Source organism: Lepidochelys kempii, chromosome 4 (assembly GCF_965140265.1).
Source record: "Lepidochelys kempii isolate rLepKem1 chromosome 4, rLepKem1.hap2, whole genome shotgun sequence".
In the NCBI taxonomy this organism is placed as follows: Eukaryota; Metazoa; Chordata; order Testudines; family Cheloniidae; genus Lepidochelys; species Lepidochelys kempii.
In genome coordinates, this window is record NC_133259.1 from 105,854,716 (window position 1) to 105,876,871 (window position 22,156).

A 22,156-nucleotide genomic window follows, 5' to 3' on the forward strand; every position below is an offset into this window, starting at 1 on the left:
GGTAGGTTTTTAGAGTCTGAACACATTCTGGGTACAAGATACATCCCTCCAATAACTTTTCAGTGTTGAAAGAAGCTTCCCTTTCTATAGATTCTCACTATTATATTGCTGCCTGGAGGAGTGTCATGAACGCTAACCTCTGCTAATGCCTTTATACGTCTATAGGCAGTTACTGCTAAACATGCTGCATTCAGAACTAATATTATGGTATGGAGGAGCAGCCAGCAATAGAAGTAACAGACCCAGAAATAGTGGAATATGGCAAACGGCATATGCTGTAATCCATGATTCTACAGCATCTGGATTTTTCAGTGACAGCAGTAAACAGTTTTACAGGTGGAGGCATCAAAATGTAAAAAGCTTGTGGAAGGCAAAAAAAAACCAAACAAACTTTCAAATTTGAGTCTGTTGTGGGCTGGCTTCAGCTTCCAAGTGGTGCTCATGAGGAGCCCAAGATAGAGCATGTTACAATAGCCTATGTTTGTGGTGACGGATGGAGTGGGCAGGCCCACATTTGAAAGAAAAGTATGGAGTGTCTTAGTCATTTGATCAAATGTAGCATTCTATCAAGAAACAGAGACAAATCTAACAAGACCCCAAGACTGAAACCCCCTTTAACCAATGCCAGACAGATGATCTCAGCTGAGGCTATGATCAACATCTCTGCCAATTCTTCAAAATGTTTCCTCCTCCCAAGAGACCTTACCTCCACCTTTTGTAAATTGAAGCTAAGCAGTGATATTTCCTCCACATGAATGCTAAGCAGCATTAATACTCCAGTATTCAATTTCTTCCAGGCATTGGTCACGCAGCATAGGGGGAAAAGAAACCTTTCTGGCAAATGAGAAAGTTTCTTTGTGTACAAAATAAGGGATCAAGGAGGAGGGCAGGCCAGGGAGTATGCATAACAGGTAATGTTGCCAAAAGTAACTACATCATGTCTACACCATTAAGAACAACATATATATAAATACTGCTAAGACTAATGGGCTATGTTAATAGTGTCTGAATATATATGCCTAGGAGCTCTGAAAAAGGACTGGGTAATATACTGTCAGTCATTAGAGAGTGACACTAATAGGTGCATTCTCACTGAAGAGTCCCTTCAGAAGATTCAGTGATGCAGGAATCTATATTTACTGGGCCATGCAGTCACTGAGTCCCAGTCCAGACATCCCCATCTTGAAACATTGAGTTTGATGGAGATATGTTTATTTACACCAACTGAGGAGGCAACCAATCTTGGTAAGGCAGAAAAAACCTTCTGTCTCCTGAGAGGATGAGAAAATAGCTCCAGCTTCCTTGGGTATGGTGTATGGGGAAATCTGGCCTTTTGGAGTGCAGATAGAATTCATGACTCAAAGCAACCTTCTGACAGAGTAGACTGACTCCTTTCTCATGTCCTTATCTGTGCTCTTGATGTGAAGAGGGGTCCCTGTCACTTCATGAAGATGAACAGTTACTACAGAGCTGGGCACCAATATATGAACCTAGACAGATAGTGAAGAGCCAAGGACAATGTAACTGTTCACAGCAGCTGACTTTGCTCTCTAACCCCCAACACAATTATTTCTCCAACACCTTAGTTCCTAGAAATGTAAGGAGTCATTCTGCAATTTCCTTGGCCAGTCCTGGTGGTGACCCCACAAGGTGTAGCCCCCAAGGAGACCATACAGATTTCAGTCCAGATGCTGAAATGTAGGTAGGTTCATTTTATTGTCCTCACTTTTGTCCCACCACTTTCCTCTCGGCTGCTATTGGCTCTCTTCATTTTGTTCTTAACTTACTTTGTCCAGAGGAGCTTACAGTTTGTCTTCACACCACCACACATATCAAATAGCATTGCTAAACACTGTGGAACCCTGGCCAACTCCCCCTCTCAGGTCTGTCAGGAGAACTCCTCAGGGGATGATTAACTAGTTGTGAAATGGGGAATAGGGTTATCCACACTGTCCATGCTTTTCCTTCTTTCTCTTTTCAGCTCTTTCCCTTACATTCTCTCTCTCTCTTGTTCAGACTGTCACCTTTTCCTTCTCTTGTGCTTTGGCCATAAGAGAAAGGAAAAGGGAATGTAAGTACCTCTACTGATATTTCTTCAGCATCATATATGAAGGAGCCTATGTAGATACTAAGTTAGGAGGCGATAGGTTAAAACATACATACTAATACTGTATTTAAAATATATATTTATTATTTTTTCTGTATAGATTTATTGAAGGAAACAAAATAGAAACCATTTCAAGAAATGCATTCCGTGGCCTTCGCGATCTGACTCACCTGTAAGTCCTTTATCACTTATTAGAAGTTGTTTATACATTGCCAGATGTTCCAAAACTCATGCCTTAAGCACTTCTGTAATTGTTTTTACTGTTAATGGTGGAGGCTTTTTCTCCTTTAAAGAAAACTAGTTTTTGTGCTGTGTAGGACATTTCCATCTTAATCTCTGCACATCGGCTAATTCAGACTGTTACAATGTGGCTTCCAGTAAGTTTAAAAATATTCACTGTTCTGACAATACTCCAGGGTTTTCACCTGAGTTACACACACTCAAAACCTGAACATGCAACCTTTACTTTGCAAGCAGTTCTTATTACTAATACCTTAGATACAGCATATTAAAGTATAGTTAAAATTCCATTTACTTTTCAGCATTTTACTGCTTGTATTTTTGTGTATTTCATTCCTCTTGGGCAATAAAAAACAATTGACCAATTTCACTTTTGTTTCTAGTCATCTTCACTTTCTGTTCTCACAGATTAGCAAAGATTCACAAGGTGGAAACACAGTGTTTAATTCATTCATGATCCCATTAGTCATGGTCAGTACTAGGACTTAGACAACATCAAATCATTAGCATTATTTAAGTGACGTTAGACTTGGTAGGAGTCAAGATAATAAGATCTAACTTTCTTTTCTAGTTCTTTGGCTAATAACCACATTAAAGCTCTGCCAAGGGATGTCTTCAGTGATTTAGATTCTCTGATTGAATTGTAAGTAATGAAAATCTTTTTATTGGTTGCCTGTCATTGTGACTCTATTAATCTGTGCTTTAAGTTCCGGTTTTTTGGTGTTGTAGCTGAAATCCATGCTAAAAATAAATGCTTATTGTGTTGTATTAGCATTCTCATTTTAATATTGTTTGCTCAGTAGGATTAAATTAGACTTCACTTGTTGTTTATCACAATAGTGCATATGACCAGCATTATTACTTATTTTCTGATCTTTCATGAAAAGTCTTGAGTTGAAGGGACATCAACTTTAAAATCACAGTTTGTGTGAAAATTTTTTAATCTACTGTTGCTACAAGTAACCCCTAAAATTACTGTTACTGAAAGAGATTATCTTTTTAAAAAAAGATTCCCCCCGCCCCCCATTTTTTCATTTTGTATTTGACAGCACTTTGCTCAGGCTGTGTCAATATTTTTCTAGTGGTTAGTCACTTTCCCCTATTATTTGCCAGAGTCTGTCACACAGCAACAAGGTAGAGCAAAACTTTAAAAAAAAAAAAAAAAAAAGTTGGAAAATGTGATTGTAAAGCCACAAACTTTGTCAAGAGGCTCAGAGACAGGAATTGTACCTGGAACTACAGATATCTTATTTTTTGGAATTGACTCAACTTCACATTGATGGTGACCCTTTTAAGAATTTAAACACACTGTGAACATTTCAGATGTTTGTGGAATTAGTCTCTGTATGCTCTGTTTCAATGTAACATAGAAACTTCACTGATAAGGCTGTTACTGTCAGCCGCCTATGTACTGGAGTGGTAGAGTGAAGCAAAGGAATCTGTGAATTTCAGTGGAACTCTGAGACAATGGAAAAGCAGCGGAGTGGGAGGGAGCCGTCTTGTGAGGATTTTTAGTGAATTATAGTTCCAATCCTGCTAATGCTTATGAACGTGAAACACCTGAATAGACCCGTTCCATGCATAAAGATACACATGTGCGTGTTTCCAGAATTGGGGCCTGTATTTGTTATAAACAACGTTTCAGTGAAATGTAAAGAACAATACAGTTAGGATAAGAGATGGAAAATATTTTCCATCCTCTGTTCAGAATCAATTTAAAACTATTCAGCTACTTTTGAATTAAGTATGTCAACGTGCTAACAATTCTGCAGTTTTCGTATCACTACCAACCATTTCAAATATGTTTATTTCTGTGTGTTTTTTTAGAGATTTAAGGGGAAATAAATTTGAGTGTGACTGCAAAGCCAAGTGGTTGTTTGTGTGGTTAAAGATGACAAATTCCACTGTTTCTGATGTCCTGTGTATTGGTCCAGCAGAATACCAGGATAAGAAGTTAAATGATGTCACAAGTTTTGATTATGAATGCACCACTACAGGTATTCAGAATATGTATTTCTAAGCACACTACAAATGATTAAAGATTAGAAATTTAGATTAATCCCATATTACTGTATCAGAATGATTTGGGAAGAGGGAGAAAAGGGTTCTATATAAAGCACTTTAGAATAACAGAATAAGTCTAACTATTGAGAAGATTAAATTTAAAAGCCAAAGGAAGTAGATGAGATTTTATTTGGATTAAGTGATAAAAGGGACAAGAGCTATGATTTTCAAATTCCATAAGGTTTCATCATGACTCTATGACTCAATTTTCAGTCACAGATCTTTTGCTGTTGTCTGGAATAAGGCCGTATATCTATGTCAGAAGAATTTCCTGAAATCAATCTCCATTTCACAGAATGCTACATAATACCACTGTGTCTGTTGTCTTCGTTCAGCAGGCCACAGCTTAGTAGCACTGTAATAAGTATGTGTCAGCAGTGTTTCCAGCAATTAATTATGCAGACCCATAATAAAGGAGAGAAATACTGGATAATACTAGTGCTGCATGGCTTAGGAACCTGGTATTTGTTTTATATTAGATAGTAAAAAGCATTCTCTAGGATGTGGAGACAAAGTTGCATGAAGTTCTGATTGTCAGAAGATGATTACAGACCAAACATAACAATCAGTTATCTGTGTTTGAATACAATTGTACTATATTAAGAACATTAGCCATTAATGTTAAGTTGTTCTTATATATGATGAGAGCAAATTGCACCTGAAAGAAGTTGGTCCAATAAAAGATATTACCTCACCTACCTTATATCTGTCACCTGAAGGTATGACAGTCATATTAATGGTAGTTGAGTTCTCATCTCTGCAAAAGCAAACTGTCAAGAATGAGATAGAGCTCTTAAAAGCTTGTGTAAGAGACAACATAAAAGTTAATTGACAGTATTGTAAAGATAAACTTCCAAGCCAAGGTATGAAATATAACCCAAGCACCATATATAAAAAGTAAAAAGAATAAACTCTAAGTTAAAGCCCCAACGTATGTCAGGAAAAGCATCAGAGGTGAAGGATGATAATTCCTTGTGTAGACAAATTGATGTCAAAAACAGAAGACAGAAATTCCTGCGAACCGTACCAGAAATTTCCATTACTGTGTCCGCTGATCCACAATGATGCAAAAACACCAAGTGTAATTTACCTCAGTCTGCATTCATTAAATGTTATTGTTGCACAAGCACTGGCTTAGTGCTGTGTAAACCTTGACAGCCAGATCCTCAGAGCTGCCCTGATTTACAGCAGCTAAGGATTTGATTTAGATCTACTCTCTCTGTAAACGTATGACAGTATATGTGTAATTGTGCAGTTTTCATAGGCAAAATTCTATCCTGCTGTTACTTCACTGGCCTGGTGTAAATGAGGTTACGCTCGGAATAAATCTGACCCGATTTATGTGGTGTAATGACTGACTGCTTGAATACTTGTGCCACTGCAGTCAGAGAAGCGTTGAGACAGGGTAGTATAGGATATTTTCAAACCCCACAGCCAGTTAGTTGCTAGCTGATCTGAACAAAGAAGAGCATGCACCTCACCAACAATGGCGTAGTCAGCAGCATGCCTGCCAGTTTTTTTAAGAACAGCATGAGAGCAAATTGTAGAAAAGTTGGAGCTGTGACATAGGGCCTCCTTAACACGTGTTTGTGGGGGGAACAGACTTTGAGGCCATGGCACACCTGGTGACTGAGCTTTGTGACTTTGTCCTCACCCACAACCATTTCAGATTTGGGGACAGCTTATACCTTCAAGTCAGTGGCACTGCTATGGGTACTCACATGGCCCCACAGTATGCCAACATTTTTATGGCTGACAATACTCCAGAAGAAGTGGGTTTTTTACCCACGAAGGCGTATGCCCAAGTAAATCTGTTAGTCTTTAAGGTGCCACCAGACTCCTCACAGTCTTTATGAAGAAACAGTTTCTGCAATAGAGAAAAAAATCTTCAGGGAGTGCACCATCACCAAGGCAGCATAGTACCCCAAGTGTGGAATTAAAAACTACCCACTTCTGAGCTCTAATCCCCACTCTGCCCTTGACTCTGTCAGTGGCATCAGGCAAAACACATAGCCTGTCTGCTCTTACTTTTCCTAGCTGTAAAGGGGAAATTGGGGCTTGTCTACAGTGGAAAGTTATTCCAAAATAAGGCAGAGTGGGAATTTAAAAAGGCATGGAATAGCTCCCTGTATGGACACTCTTATTCCAGAATAAGTGTGTTAAACAAGATCAGGAAAAGGCATTAGTCTGCCAGAATAAGTGTGTCCACACAGGGAGCTGTTGCAGAATAGCTTGTTCCATCATAGCTCTTCTGTTCAATTTCCCCTCATTTGGTCTGTGAAGATTAATTAATTTGCGAGTTAATGTTAGTACAGTGATTTGAAGCTGTAAAGCAATATATACTGTAAGTGCTAAATGTATTCTCCTAGTCACTGAAGGACAGATGGTTATTCTGCTTTTTGTTCCTATCCCTCAGTATAAATCACTTTCATATAGTTGTTCACATTAATCTTCACTATCATCTTTCCTTCCCTTATCATGCATGGTTTAACAGACCTTTCAATGTATTATACTCTTCAGTGATCCACATCAAGTATTACATGGATAATCCGGGTAATTTTCAAAATACCTTTGATTTCAATAGGAATTTGTTTAGTAAGATTTCCATCTCAGTGGCTCCATTGACATACCAGACCTGGTGAACTGAAGAACAGTAATGAATCACAGGGATGCTATAAAATTGAAACACTTTTTAACACAATCGATTATTAAAACTGAAAGAATTTTAACAATCTAACGTTACTTTTAACCATTTTATCACGGTTTAGTTTTTTGCATGTCTCACAGTTTGGACAATGAACATAGATTAATCTATTTCACTTTTGTTTCTAGTCCATTATACTTTCACATTCTCCTACAATGGGACAGGGCTGCAGGGGCTTGGTTGCAAACACAGCAAAGCAATGTTTGTTTATTTTTAAAAATTCTTTCCAGGTTTCGTTAAATCTTATTTTTATAAGGCCTGCTTCTCTTTGACTCTAAGGCCCCTTTACATTGCTCTGGCACCACAAAAGGGGCTTAAAGTGGGTGCACATCTGACAATGTAAAAAGACCTTAAAGTGGGCCAGTTTACACGGGAATAATCTGGAAAACTAATCTAAATTAACTAAAGGTGCTAAATTAAAGTGGATTAATTAAACTATATTAAACTCCTGTGTGGATGTTCTCATTCAGAATTAAACTTTATTCAGTTTAGCATAATGTAATTAATTTAAAAGAAACCAAATTATGGTCACTTTAATTCTGAATGAGGTTGTCCACACAGAGGTTTAAGTCATTTTAGCTAATCCACTTTAAATTCACATCTTTAGTTCATTTGGATTAATTTTCCTGAGGGGTGAGATCGATAAAGCACTTTACTGTATTGCACTCTAACTGCCCCACGTAGACCCTCCTGGCACACTCTAATATGTACCTGGTTCACGTTAATGTATATAGCTTTCTTGAGCAGGTCAGCAGCATCTTTATGTACCTTTTAGAAAGCAACGGTAGAGCGCTTTACAAATCACACCCTTCAAATGCACTTTGCCCTAGCTGAGCCCTGAGTGTCCCTATCTAGATAAGCCCTTGTGTCCACTTGTGGCCTCTCTACTGCTAGAGTGACATAAAGGGGTCTTAGTGAAAATGCAAATCAGGCCCATAAAGTTTAAGTCAGAGGACAGATGACAGCACCTCTCTACTGCGTAACTCCATACCAACTACAATGGACAGTCTTTTTTAAATATGTAGTAAAAATATTGTGTAAATTTTTAGTGGCTTTCACCAGTTACTGTGAACTATTTATCAGTTGATTCAGTGAGAATTTGATCAGTAATACTTCCATTGTTACTGATCCAGTGATATAATAAACCCAGTGTCAGGTGTGAGTCAAAATAGCTTTGTTGATATAGTATCACTTCTGAACAAGCTGTGAGCCATATGATGCCAATAGGCAGGTTTGTTTTAATTCACAAACTTCATACACTTGCCCTAAGACTGTTTCAAAACTGTTGTGATGTTCTGACAGATTTATTTAGTTTTTAATACCCCCCCACACACACACACTTTTTGTATCACATTGTGATAAAGCGGCCTCACTTGGAGCTCCCGCAGCATGACCAATGTGCCTGCAAGGCTAATTTATTACAGATAACGTCCCATACTTGTAAAACATAACAAATCAAGTGCCCAGCAGTCCATCAAAATGCAGCCCCCACGCCTATCATCACACTCAGGCTCTCTGCAGCTTCAGCATCTCTCACTGGGTTCACCTCGTAAGTGTTGTGCCTGCATCTCTCACTACGCCTCATTGCAGCCTTCCCTCTCTGCCCCTCCAGCTGCAGCTCTCCAGCTCAGAGAGCCAGGCTTCTCCATGCCTCTGTTGAATAAATAACAGGTTGAAAACGCAGACTACAGGCTCAATTCCAACTTCAGATTCAGCCTTCAGCCCTCACTGGCCATGGCTCTCTGGCCCTGCACTGGCTTCCTGGCAATTCCTCCCTCTTTCCAGGGAAGGCCTATATAGCTTTCTGCTTTCTCAGAGACCTCCTCCAGTCTCCTGATCTTTGGCAACTCTCACTTGCCAGTCTCTCCCCATATACATGGCCCAGGTGCCTTCTCTTAACACCAGTTGGGAAGCAGCTGATGAGACACAGGTACAACGGCCTCTTCCTTCTTAAAGGGCCAGTGCCATGCTGTGACACACACTTTTTAAATATATGTTTATCAGTAACGGCTAGAGTCACTGTTCCATCCTTAACTACATTTTTATGCTTTCATTTATTTTTACGCTCCATATATTTTACCTTCCAGTTTTCTCCAGTCCTTTAATTTTTCCAAAGGAATTGATGATAAGAACACCCTTACTTTCTAAATGTACTTGCTTTCACACCAGCATCACTGATATTATCAGCACAAATACACATGGTTTTGGAAATAGGATCTGCTATTTCAGTGATGCAGGAGAGCTTGCCACAAAACCTCATGCTTTGCTTTTGGTAGTCACCAGAAAAATGGTGGCAGTTCTCTTTTTTAGCTGTGGAGTGGTAGATTTTCTGTTTGTTTAATTGTAGCTATCTAGTCTTACCTCCTGCAGTATGACTCCACAAGGGTGGGCCTTTCAAGTATGCGTAGATGTAAAATCCAACATTTGGAAGCAATTAATATTTACTTTGGAGAGGAAATAAGGACATGCCTTAAACCACCACTGAAGTGCACAGAACTGGGCAAGAGTTTTTAAAGGGTAAGAGTGAGGACATGATTAAAATGTTGCTAAAATTCATGGGCCATCAGGCCCTTCCTGAATATGAAAAGTTAGCATGCACAGCATGGCACAGAGCTCCTAGTATGTAAGGGTGTCTGTGGGCCTGAGATGAATCTTCATCTTAATGAAAGACTCATCTTCTCCCACAAATATATTTTCCCCTCCTTGTAGACAGGGTTTGTGTCACCCAAACTAGACCTGAACTCTGTTAATGCTGCTCTTTATTGACCAACAGGTGTCACCCTAAGTCTCTTTCCCTCATAATAATCTTGGCTCTGACCTGCCAAGCTACTGTTGCAACAGAACAAGTATGAGATCCTGCTGCGCAACATATAAAATGAGCTCTTGGTTTAAGTGAATTTTAGAATAAAATTGACACAGAGGCTGGGATTTTCAAAAGAGACTTAGGGCAGCAATTGGAAGTTGGACTCTCAACTCTCTTAGGTGCTTTGGAAGCCTCAGCTGCCACCCTAGGTTTTCCATTAGATGATAACAGTAAGGCAGGTCAAATTTTAAACCTAAAATACTTGACAGTGTTCCTTTAAATTATACTTTTATTCAGGTTTTTTTAAATTAAATGTTCTCCTAGGTATACTTGGTCCTGCCTCAGCACAGATGACCTTTCGAGACCCCTTCTTGCCATACATTTCTGTGATTGCAGGTGTGGGGTAGCTGGGATGGGGTTATCCCAAGGAATTCACTTCATTTGCTTTAATTGGAAATGTGCAGAAGTGTCTGTGTTGAATAAATAACAGGTTGCAAATGCAGACTATGGGCTCAATTCCAACTTCAGATACACATGTGCAATAACGAGATTTTTGAAGACACGGTACATAGCAATAAGTGACCAAAAGTTACTGTTGAAGTTGGAGTCTTGGTTTTTTGGGGTAAAATCCTGACTCTGTTGAAATATATGGAAAAATTCCCATGACTTCAGTGGTGCCAGGATTTCACACTTTACAGTCTACTCATAGACAGTACTCCTACATAGTACAATTTCTAGCTTTCTTTCTAGGGAAGTCAGTGGTCTGATTTCACAGATATCAGGCAAGATAGAATGCAGATTTTGCAGCTAACACCAATCACATGTCTTGATCTTCTTGTGAATTGAATTTTGGAAGGGAAATTTACACTGCACAGAGCAGCAAACTGTTCTCCCTATTGCTGCATGCCTAATTGTCACTCAGTGACACTCCCTGTGTTAGGGCTGTTACAAGCTTAATCCTAAATCAGAGTTCTTGTTCTTAAAATAGTGTCCAATAGTACTGATTAGAAAATAGGAACCATGTGTCAACTATTTTGTGTTTACAACATGGGATTTATTGTAATTTTTTTAAACGTCTGTTTCTAGATTTTGTTGTTCATCAGATTTTGCCATACCAGTCAGTTTCAGTGGATACATTCAACTCTAAGAACGATGTGTACGTAGCCATTGCACAGCCTAGCATGGAGAACTGCATGGTACTGGAATGGGATCACATTGAAATGAATTTCAGAAGTTATGACAACATCACAGGTACACACATGAATATATCAGATTTATACATGAAGTGGTGGTATAATCAGTGTGTAATGGGAGAAGGGAAGAGTTGGAATATGGAATTCACTGATACATCATGGAGTGGACACTTGATGCTATATCCTGTTATCATTCCACCTTTGTTGAAACCCCCACATTGAAGGCAATGGATCAAGGCCATAATGTGGACTAGATTGCTCAGAGAGCCATATCGTTCTTGTAGGAGACAGCTCTTACCAGAACACAAGCTTGGCATTTGTCTCTGTGATATTTAGTCTTCAGCAAAGGACAGGGTAGACATGGGTGGGTTCTGCTCCTGTAAATTTTTCTCCATGAGTGGACCCTTATATCCCCACAAGCCCCTCTGAAGTTAGCTGGGCCTCCACACAGGAGTTGCCCTTGTGGAACAGCTTGCAAGATCGGGGCCTTGTCTACAGGAATATGGGAACTGCCATGTTCAATCAGACCTGAGGTCCATCTAGTCTAGTATCATGTCTCGGACAGTGGCCAGCACTAAATGCTTTAGAGGATGGTATAAGGGCCCTGCAGTAGGCAGATTATGTAGGCACAATATTAGTATAACATTTGAATTAGTATCCATTCTAATAGAATTAATTTTATCCAGAGAGTGTGAAATCCCAAACTGATCTCTTGACGAACTATCTGGCTTTTCCGCATACAGTTCATCTAGACTAGTGTTTCCCAAACTTGGGACGCAACTTGTTCAGGGAAAGCCCCTGTTGGGCCCGGCTGGTTTGTTTACCTGCCGCGTCAGCAGGTTCAGCCGATCTTGGCTCCCACTGGCCGCGGTTTGCTGTGCCTGGGCAATGGGGGCTGTGGGAAGTGGCGTGGGCCGAGGGACGTACTGGCCATCACTTCCTGTAGCCCCCATTGGCCTGGAGTAGCTTTCCCTGAATAAGCGGTGTCCCAAGTTTGGGAAACACTGATCTAGAAGATTAACTATTAGGGTTCACTTGACATCATGTGCTCAAGGAAGTTCATCTTGCCTTCATACTGACCTTCAAATGTACAAACTACTACATGGCAAAATACACGCAGTGCGCCAAACTCTGTTCTGTTATACCTGTGCAACACCACTGAAATCAATGGGACTGTACAGGTGTAAGGGAGAGCAGTATTTTGACAGATTTGAATTAGTTTTCTTTATGTTTACTCCTGGGGAAATTTTGCGCCACTGTGTGTGCATATAATTCATGGGCCGTGCATATTTTAATTTTTATTTTTTTGCAGAAATTAGCTTCTGCCATCAAGTTGCTGCAGTTCTGCCTTTTGCCCACCAGTGGGCTCTGTGGCGCTAGAACAGAGCAGCCACTCCTGACCAACTAGGGAAGAGAAAGAGCCTATAGTGCGGGGGTGGGCAAACTTTTTGGCCTGAGGGCCACAACTGGCTATGGAAATTGTATGGCGGGCCATGAATGCTCACGAAATTGGTGGTGGGGGTGAGGGCACTGGCTGGAGGTGCGGGCTCTGAGGTGGGATGAGGGATGAAGGGTTTGGGGTGCAGGAGGGGGCTGCAGGCTGGGGGTGGAGCAGAGGGGTTCAGAGTATGGGAGGGGGCTCTGGGCTGAGGCAGGGGGCTGTTGTGTGGGAGCAGGTACAGGCTCTGAGCTGGGGTGCGGGTTCCAGTGTGGGGTCAGAAATGAGGGGTTCAGGGTTTGGGGGGGGCAGGAGGTTGGGGTGGGGGGGCTCTGAGCTGGGATTGAAGGATTCAGGGGGCTGGGGCAGGGGGTTGGGGTGAGGGCTCCGGCTGGGGGTGCGGGCTCTGGGGTGGGGTTGGGGATGAGGGGTTTTAGGGTTCAAGAGGGTGCTCTGGGCTGGGACCGAGGGGTTCAGATGGCAGGAGGGGGATCAGGGTTGGAACAGGGGGTGGAGGCGTAAGAGGAGGTAGGGGTGCAGGGTCTGGTTGCAACTTACCTCAAGCAGCTCCCAGAAGCAGTGACATGTCTCCCCTCTGGCTCCTATGCAGAGGTGTGGCGCTGACCAGGTGGCTCTGCGCGATTCCTTGTCCGCAGGTGCCACCCCTAGAGCTCCCATTGGCTGCAGTTCCTGGCCAATTGGAACTGCAGAGCTGGTGCTTGAGGCGGGGGCAGCATGGAGAACCCCCTGGCTGCCCCTATGTGTAGGAGCCAGAGGTGGGACATGCCTCTGCTTCAGGGAGCTGCGCTGAGCCTTGGCACACGCAGCACACCCAATCCTGCTTCCCTGCTAGAGCAGGGCAAGCCCTTGACCCTGCTCTCTGGCAGGAGCTTGAAGGCTAGATTAAAAGGTCTGCAGGGCCGGACATGGCCCACGGACCATAGTTTGCTCACCCCGGCTGTAGTGACTTCTTCACAGCACTTGTTGGGCCAGGTCAGGAGACAGAAGATATGGGGAAACAGACAGCGTGGAGTCGCTGGGGGGCCAGACAGGGACTGATTAGGGAATGTAGAGGAGGACAGACTGGGGCAGGGGCTGAATGGGAGTGGAGGTGCAGGGGCAGGGGGAGGGAGTGCAGGGCTACATAGGGACAAGGGAGGTGCCTGGGTGGGGGCACAGAGACACATGAGAACAAGGGCAGATGTGCCTGACTGAGTGGGAGAGACTAGGGGTCAGCCAGGTCTGCATATTGGAAGCTCCCTAACAATCCCTTCTTGCCCCCCCACCCCAAAATCTGTTCCATACTTTTCTCACCCATACCCAACAGCCCTTCAAGTTCACACCCAGGCTCTTTCCCAGCAATTACTTCCGTCTTCCTCCGTTACCCCTGACTCCCCCTGCACTGCTTCTGAGGGGTGCGGGAAATACGATTCGGTATTGTAGTTTAAATTAATTATTACTCAGAGTTCTGTATTAATATGCCTAGTAAGGAATCTATTTGTCAAAAAACATTTCCTGAGTCTTTTTTGTAGTCTGTATTGTTACAGACATACTTGCTGACAGGTATTTTGAAATAAATTACCAAAATAATTGAAACTGGTGTGATTCTATTGTGTTATTTTGACAAATAAAATATGCAGAATTAAAATATTGTGCACAGAATTTTTAATTTTTTGGCACAGAATTTTTCAAATATTTTTGCGCAGAATTTCCCCCGGAGAAAATGTTGCTGTTGCAGAAGTAAAATATTTCCCTTTAGAGAGGATGTGGGGGAATTCTCTTCAAAGTTATCTTATAGCTTTATACAATATGTACAGAAAGATATCGAGGTCGAATATAAGTGATTATGTTTTGCTGACTTGACAGTTTTGGGGGAATAAGGGATTTCACAAGAAAAAACTGGATTAGGAGTAGCGGCATAAGGAGACAGGGTACGAAGGGCATGTATTAGCCTATCACAAAGCAGTGTTCCTACCTACCTCAATGTCACAATGTTAAAATAGGGCTTCAGAATACATATGCTCACACTCCAAATCTGCACATTTCAAAGACTTCATGTCATTGGACCAACTGGCTTCATTGTGCTGAACTGACAGGCCTTGAAACAACAGCGCTGTTTCAGGAATGCAGATTTGGCACATTACAAGTGACTCGTAACCCAAGAAGAATGGAAAGCTGCTTTAAGAATTTAGGGTTGCCCCATTTGGCCTGAATGGCTAGTCAGAATTCAAGGTCTTGCCAGGGTGATTCAGCAATATGTGTCAGGTGTGTTCTTGTTGTACTTTTGTTTATTCACAAAAAGTGTACACAGAGTGGTTTCCTTGAACACAGAGGAAACAAACAGCAGCAGGCAGTTTCCTTGCTAAGAAATCCCCAAGTCTGCCCCTTCAGTGAATTCTGTGCCCAAACTATCTATATGCTTCCTCTCAGGGTCACTGTCACAATTCCTTCAACTAGCTTGCCCCCTCCAATACACATAGTCCTCCAATACCAATATCTTAGCTACTGAAGCCAAGGGTTTCACTGCTTGAGAACCCTGTTGTTCCTTAATATCTGAAGTCGCCTTTCCTCACTTGTTGCTGGATCAAAAAAATGTGATACGCCTCATGCAGTATGAATGAAAGCACTGCCTCATGCTGCCATGTAGAACATGAAAAGAAACTGGCAGCAGTTAAGACAACAAAATGAGGGATAAAGAAAGAGGGAACTGAGTAAATCTCTCCTTGTTTGAGTGGTTGAATTGTACGGTACTAGTATTTTTTGCTTTTTGTTTGAGCAACAGGTCAGTCCATTGTGGGATGTAAAGCAATCCTGATCGATGACCAGGTCTTCGTGGTGGTGGCACAGCTCTTCGGTGGCTCACATATCTACAAGTATGATGAAAGCTGGACAAAGTTTGTCAAATTCCAGGACATAGAGGTCTCTCGCATTTCCAAGCCAAATGATATAGAGCTGTTTCAGATAGACAGCGAAAAGTTTTTTGTCATAGCAGATAGCTCTAAAGCTGGTCTGTCAACAGTTTATAAATGGAATAACAAAGGATTCTACTCTTACCAGTCCCTGCATGAGTGGTTCAGGGACACAGATGCTGAGTTTGTTGATATAGATGGAAAATCTCATTTAATCCTGTCGAGCCGCTCACAAGTTCCCATTATACTTCAGTGGAACAAAAATTCAAAAAAGTTTGTCCCACACAGTGAAATCCCCAACATGGAGGATGTCTTGGCTGTGAAGAGCTTCAGGATGCAAAATAGCCTCTACATAACGCTCACAAGGTTTATTGGTGACTCCAGAGTCATGAAGTGGAATAGCAAGCAGTTTGTGGAGATACAGGCTCTCCCGTCTCGAGGGGCAATGACACTGCAGCCTTTCTCCTTTAAGAATAATCACTACCTAGCTCTAGGAAGTGACTACACCTTCTCCCAGATATATCAGTGGGATAACGAGAAGAACCTCTTTAGACTATTTAAAGAAATCTATGTGCAGGCACCTCGCTCTTTCACAGCTGTGTCAACTGATCGAAGAGATTTTTTCTTTGTTTCTAGTTTTAAAGGAAACACACAGATATTTGAACATATAATTGTTGACTTGAGTTTATGAGGGCTGTTGGAGTGAAGCTCATGTACAATGAGACATTTTCACTTATCAGAAACAGCAACAAAAAGACAGATTATTCATCTCCAAAAATAGGGTGTACTTGTGGAACTAGTAAGAAGTTTTCTGAACTTTTAGAATTTGCATATTAACCAGGAATTGCAATGACTTGGTTAACTGCATGACATGTCCATTTTACCATTTTTAAAGACATTTTAAAACCTGTAATTATTCAAAGGAGTGTGCAATGCATTAGGATTAATTCTGATATCTAAGACAGCTATGTGAATTTTACCTAAGAAATTGAATTAAATTGGACACCTTGTAGAAACAAGAGAGGAGAGAAAACAATGTCAAACATGGAAACTATTCTTTCCTTTAAACCTAACATTTCAGTAATGATACTTAAGAGTAAAGTCAACTGCACATATTTGTTGATGAATTGTATAAATTGACATCAACCTTCAAAAACATTTTTTGGTCATTTTGCAGTTGATGGGCAGCATCTCTTTGTTCTTTATAATAAAACAAAGGTCATTGTTTTAATTCATATTGATACTAGATGAGAGGGAAAGTTAAAAATTCTTTGACCTCTTCCTGTTGATATCAGAGAGGAAGCATGGATACAAAAAAATCACTGTGGGTGATGGGATGGCAATGAAATACAGGGCCTTTCACTTCTAGATAATGGGTTCCCTTCAGCTTCAGGTCAATAGTGACTGAAAGTGGCTGATAGTTGTTTGCTGGCATATCTGAACTCAGCTGGTCTTAGTTCAATTTGTAGCTCATAAGTCTCTGTTTCACAAATGCAACTCTCTAACTGGCACGAACTCACACCCCTACTGGTAGTCTCAGTAGTCTGCCAAGGATTTTAATGAGTATGGAAACTGAACTACTCTGTCACTCTTAGGCCTGGTCTACACTACAGGGTTACGTCGACCTAAGTTACGCAACTCCAGCTACGTGAATAATGTAGCTGGAGTCGATGTAGTTTAGGTCGACTTGTTGCGGTGTCTACACTGCACTGGGTCGACAGGAGAAACTCTCCCATTGACTTACCTTATGCTTCTCATTTCGGTGGAGTACTGGAGTCGACAGGAGAGTGATTTGTGGTCGATTTAGCAGGTCTTCACTAGACCTACTAAATCGACCCCTGGTGGATCAATCACCGCAACATTGATCACCGGTAAGTGTGGTCATACCCTTAGAGGAGGTCCTGCTTAATCTAGATTGAAGCTTACTTATGGGTCAGTGCAGGGAAGCCTGTGTTAGTGTTGCCTGTGCTGAAGCTGTTCCATACATAAAGAGAGCATTTCATTCCATAAAGTTTCTCATCTCCTAAATTAGATTTCTGAAAACTGCAAGCTGTATTTTGAGTGATCCTCCCACCATATGAAAGCCATATTCTCCTCTGGTATAATCAAGTCCACTGAAGTCAATGGAGTTGTAGCTGCCTCAGATTAGTGCTAATGTTAGCAATAAAAGTACAGTGCTAGCTAAGAATTTTCACTTAGATCACCCCACGCTATCCAACTGACAAATGGCTCTGGGAATGCCAAACTATGGAAGCTCTATTGGACCATATTTAGCAGTCTTTTAAACTCATTTTTGGGTGAATGCAGGCTATAGTGTTTATTCATCATCACAAATGGGTCAGTTGTGGCATAGTCACCATGCATAGTCACTCTTCCAAGATGACAGAGAGGGGCTGTGCATTCAGCCACATGAACAGAGCCTTATGGTGGAAGCCATGTCTCTCTACATGCTTTTGAGACAGTTTTATTATAGCAGAGTCCTTTTCTGACTCACCACTACAAATGCCACTTTACATTTTCATCTTGGATTCACATATTAAATTTTCTACTTTATCATGAGACTTTTTTCTGCATGCTATGGAATTTATAAGGCTTTGTAAAGGAAGCTGAACAAATGAAACAGGTCAATATCCTTCCCCAGGCAAGGTTATCACAGTCTTGCTGCTCTGAGCGAGCCTAACATTTCTCATCACGGATAAGTAGCAACATGCCCAGTTATTACAAATGTAAATGTCTCTTGCTGACTTCTGGTTTAAAGATGCCCAGCATGTAAGCAATACTGCATGAGCGGATTAGGATGTGACAGCTCCTCTCCTTGAAATAATAATCCACCTATGACCTGAAGCATCATTGCTTTCATTGAAAATATTCTAGATCATATGAAATCAAAACATTACTGGCCTGCCAGAAACATAGTTCATATTATTGACATTTGTAAATTTCATTTAAGAATATTTTCCACTTAGCGGATAATCCCAGGTTTTATTTTATCTAAATATAAAAGCTGTGGGGATGCTTTAAGTGATCCTGCACTGCTACTTCATAGTGCTAATGGCCCTCAATTCCTGTTGATTTCAGTCAGAGCTGAGGATTGTATGACTGGGCCCTTAGTTGCTAAAGGCAGTTGTTTTGTAGTTGTATTAATAGGTCTTCTAAGACTAAATTAATGGGTCCTATGTGACTCAGATATGATAACCACATGGCTGACAGCCAACCACATTTCTTCCATTATTCCAGCGTGCTTGAGGAAGCCTTATCGATTAAAGACGCTCCTGTACTAGTACAGCCATGATGTAGATGGCTCTTTAAATTCAGGAGCCGTCAGAAAACACTGTACACAATGTAGCCACTCTTCTATATGTATCCAATATGAAAATGTAAATACATTTTCGTTTTCTGTCCAAGAGGAGCATATCCCCGTGTGCTAACTCTTTCTTTCAGGGATCCTTGCCAGTGTTATGTACACAACCGGCCTTTTTGAGCACGGTCCTGATCACACATTTGGGAAGAACCATAAATGAGAAAACTTACAGGCAATAAAAATGAATCCTGAAGCCCAGCACCTGATTTCAAGAGAGATGATGGTGGTCCGGAATTCCCCACCACCACCCCCCACGGCAAGAGACTATATCTTTTTTGGGGAGTGGAGGAGGGGGAAGTGAGGTGTACTCACTTGTGGGTAAGGAAGAGGATTTCAGGCTCAACTATCAGGGCCAGTGAAATTAACATTGTCCTATTATTACAACCATGGCTACAGAGACAAAGTGATCTACAGAGGCTAGCTTATTCCCATTGGACCTAAAGAACTGATTAAAACAGATTCTTTGGGTAGACTGATGTTTCTGCTGAACAGGTCAGTTGCCCAGAGAGCTGAGATCATCAGTCCTTTTACAGCTTCTGCAGTGAGTGTGTAGTTGGAAGGTGGCCTACCTTTTCTGCTGAATAGGTGTAGTGAGATCAAAGGAACTAGGAGGGAGGTTGAAGGGAAATAAGTGGATGAAGAAAAGGGATTACAGTAAGCCTCCCATTGTTAAATAAATGTAGTATCTGGGAAGGATCCTTGAAATTCCTAGTCTCCACTGTTCCTGCTCCAAGGAGCTGATCTATAACACAACCATGAAAACTGAAATTAAAAAAGGGGATAAAAGGAGGGGTTGGATTTTGTTGTGAAAGTAACCAAGAGTCTAAAACATAAAGTGCAAAACTTCAATAAAATAAAGTACACATTTTCTTCTGTCTATCCAAATACAGCTACTATATCATCTCCATTGCCTCTATAACTTTGGTTTTGAGTAATAAATAAACTACACATACCCCATCATTTCACTGAAACTATCAGAAACATCAGGAAGGGCACTGGCAAAGGATAACACAACGTACCATTTGGTACAGTTTTTATGTATTTTAAAATGTGTGTAAAATGCAGTAATTTATATAAAATACATTTACTACAGTATGAAGGCTACAATGGAAGAGCATTTTAAGGCTGTATATACATTTAGCTCTTTTTGGTAAGGAGATAATGACTTAATCTGTGCGAGTAATACACATGTAATCTTTAATTATATGAATAAAAAGTAGTTACTGAGACAAATAATGATGCACTTTGTATATTAAAATGATGGGGTTTTTGCTCAGAAAGATGAAGCACCCAATATGAGGTGGTGCGGTAATGATATCCCAGCTCCATTTTCCAAGGAATATTTCCAACAAAACGCTGGAGTTCTTCAGGATTCATTGATAATAGAGCCTACATGTTGTAGGCCTGGATGGAGCCCTTGGCATGGCTAAACGTATGAACCACAGTAAGGCTGTGAACCAAAGTAGGCCTTGTTAGAATAGTAACCACTAGGAATCAGCTAAGTAACATAAACATATTCCTAAGAGAATGGTACAGGAACATACAGCCCCTTGCAAGATAAAAATGGAATGATAGGATAATGGATGAGGCTGTTTTGTTTGAATATCAGACACAAGGTACAAGGATGGCAACTGATAACATCTGGAATGTAATACATAACTTGTTTGTATCAATGCAGAAAAGGAGAGTGGTAGGAGGGGCAGGTTTGTATTGCCTAGGGGTCAACACTTCTGTTGATTGAGCTGATACCTGGTCACCGACATGCATGGGTTAATGTACATGTGACTGGCTGGATGGGGTACTGAGAACATGCCTTATTGACAATAAACCTGGCCAAGCCTTAGCCATAGAACTGAGCCTGTGGTCTTTCTTTATGATTAACATCAAAGTCTGCTGAATCCACAATCTACGCCAGTGCAGAAACACCACAGCTCCAAAGGACAGCATGGGAGTGACATCCTTCATGTGTGATTCAGTAACCTTAACTCTCCTCAGGTCAGCTGCAGAGCAAAGAATCTTTTGTCTCTTCTCTACTACTACCAAATGTTAAGGACAAGCCAGCCCTTGTGTCCATATGTGCAGCTGGCCCACAATGACAATGTACTAATGACTAAACTGAGTGTGGGCTAAAAGAACCATGGGAAAGGGCTGAAAAACTGACACGGACCCAGAAGCTGGTAGCTCTTTAAATAAAGATTTGTTTCTTGCTTTTTGTCTGCATGAAAGCACGGTGCTAAGAAGCATGTAACAGACGCTGCATTACAGTCTTATTAAGGGAGGCATGTTGACCAGATGATAGGTAGTGAGCTATGGCTCCCACAAGTAATGGTGGAAACTCTACCACTTAAAATATTTAAAACAAGAATGGAGAAAGCAATATATCTTGTACCATCAAGGGAACTCGCTAGCTGACCTAACAAATCTTTTCCATCTCTGATTTCTATTATTCACTCTGTGCAGAAAGACCCAGTGTTGTATTTTGGCTGCAGTAATGAAAAATGAGTAGACTTAAGGTGCTTTTTTTTCTCCAAGTAACTCAGATCTCCAACATCTTGCTGGTATCTCAGTTCTTCACACTTTCCTCACCCCACCCTAGTGTTATCACATGTATACTGCAGCTACTATTTCCTGATCAATTCAGTTAGCATTAAATGTAACTCATCTTCAGATTTTTTTTACTTTTATTTTTTTAAAGACAGAACTTTCAAACTGTAAAATAGTTAAGTAGACTTCCTACATTTATAATTAAGAGGTATAGTAGTAACCAAACTCTAAAATAACCTTATGGGTGTCCTTATGGGTGTTTGTATCTGAAATTTACTCTTCCTTATGACTTGCTGAATTCTTTTACATTATTTGGATAAAACAAGAATAAATGTTGAAATGTCATCATTAAATACATCATATCCAAAAACTTGACCCTTTTTCTGAGGCAACTCTAGAGCCATTCTGTCTCCCACCACCCCCTTCTGTTTTTCGAACATAGCTCAATTCGCTTTAGCATTATGTAGGTAAGGATGTGGGGACTAGAACCTAGCACTGTAGAGGCTGGGACAGCTAACATTTGCACAGTGCCCTCAGGAGCTCATATGGTGCTATAAACAGATAGCACTTTGGAGAACAGGAACCACAGGAAGTACCACCCAAGAGAGTTAGTGTGACAGTACTCTGCGGCCCACTGATTGGCCAATCACCCTATCTAACCCTGAGGGTGGCCCAGAAAGTTGTCTAGGCAATGATACAGACTTTGGGTCTGCTGTGATTCCACACCTAACCGCCTGATGTTTGACTCTAGCCAGGTATTACCACTGATCTCTGACTCTGACCCTTATTCCTG

General features: G+C 41.1%; 1 protein-coding gene across 3 annotated transcripts in view; it reads left to right on the forward strand.

Moving 5' to 3' along the window:
* Positions 1-20,854, forward strand: part of LGI2 (leucine rich repeat LGI family member 2) — a 52,134-nt gene extending 31,280 nt beyond the window's left edge. For 2 of the 3 annotated variants that reach the window (XM_073342380.1, XM_073342379.1), the window contains exons 4-8: positions 2,208-2,279; positions 2,919-2,990; positions 4,175-4,344; positions 11,005-11,169; positions 15,332-20,853. In XM_073342380.1, the coding sequence (XP_073198481.1) occupies positions 2,208-2,279; positions 2,919-2,990; positions 4,175-4,344; positions 11,005-11,169; positions 15,332-16,149 (1,297 nt within the window). In that variant the 3' untranslated portion in view covers positions 16,150-20,853. Of the gene's footprint in view, positions 1-2,207; positions 2,280-2,918; positions 2,991-4,174; positions 4,345-11,004; positions 11,170-15,331 lie in introns of all 3 variants that reach the window. The other variant, XM_073342378.1, reaches the window with a different exon arrangement.
* The last annotated feature ends 1,302 nt before the right edge of the window (positions 20,855-22,156 follow it).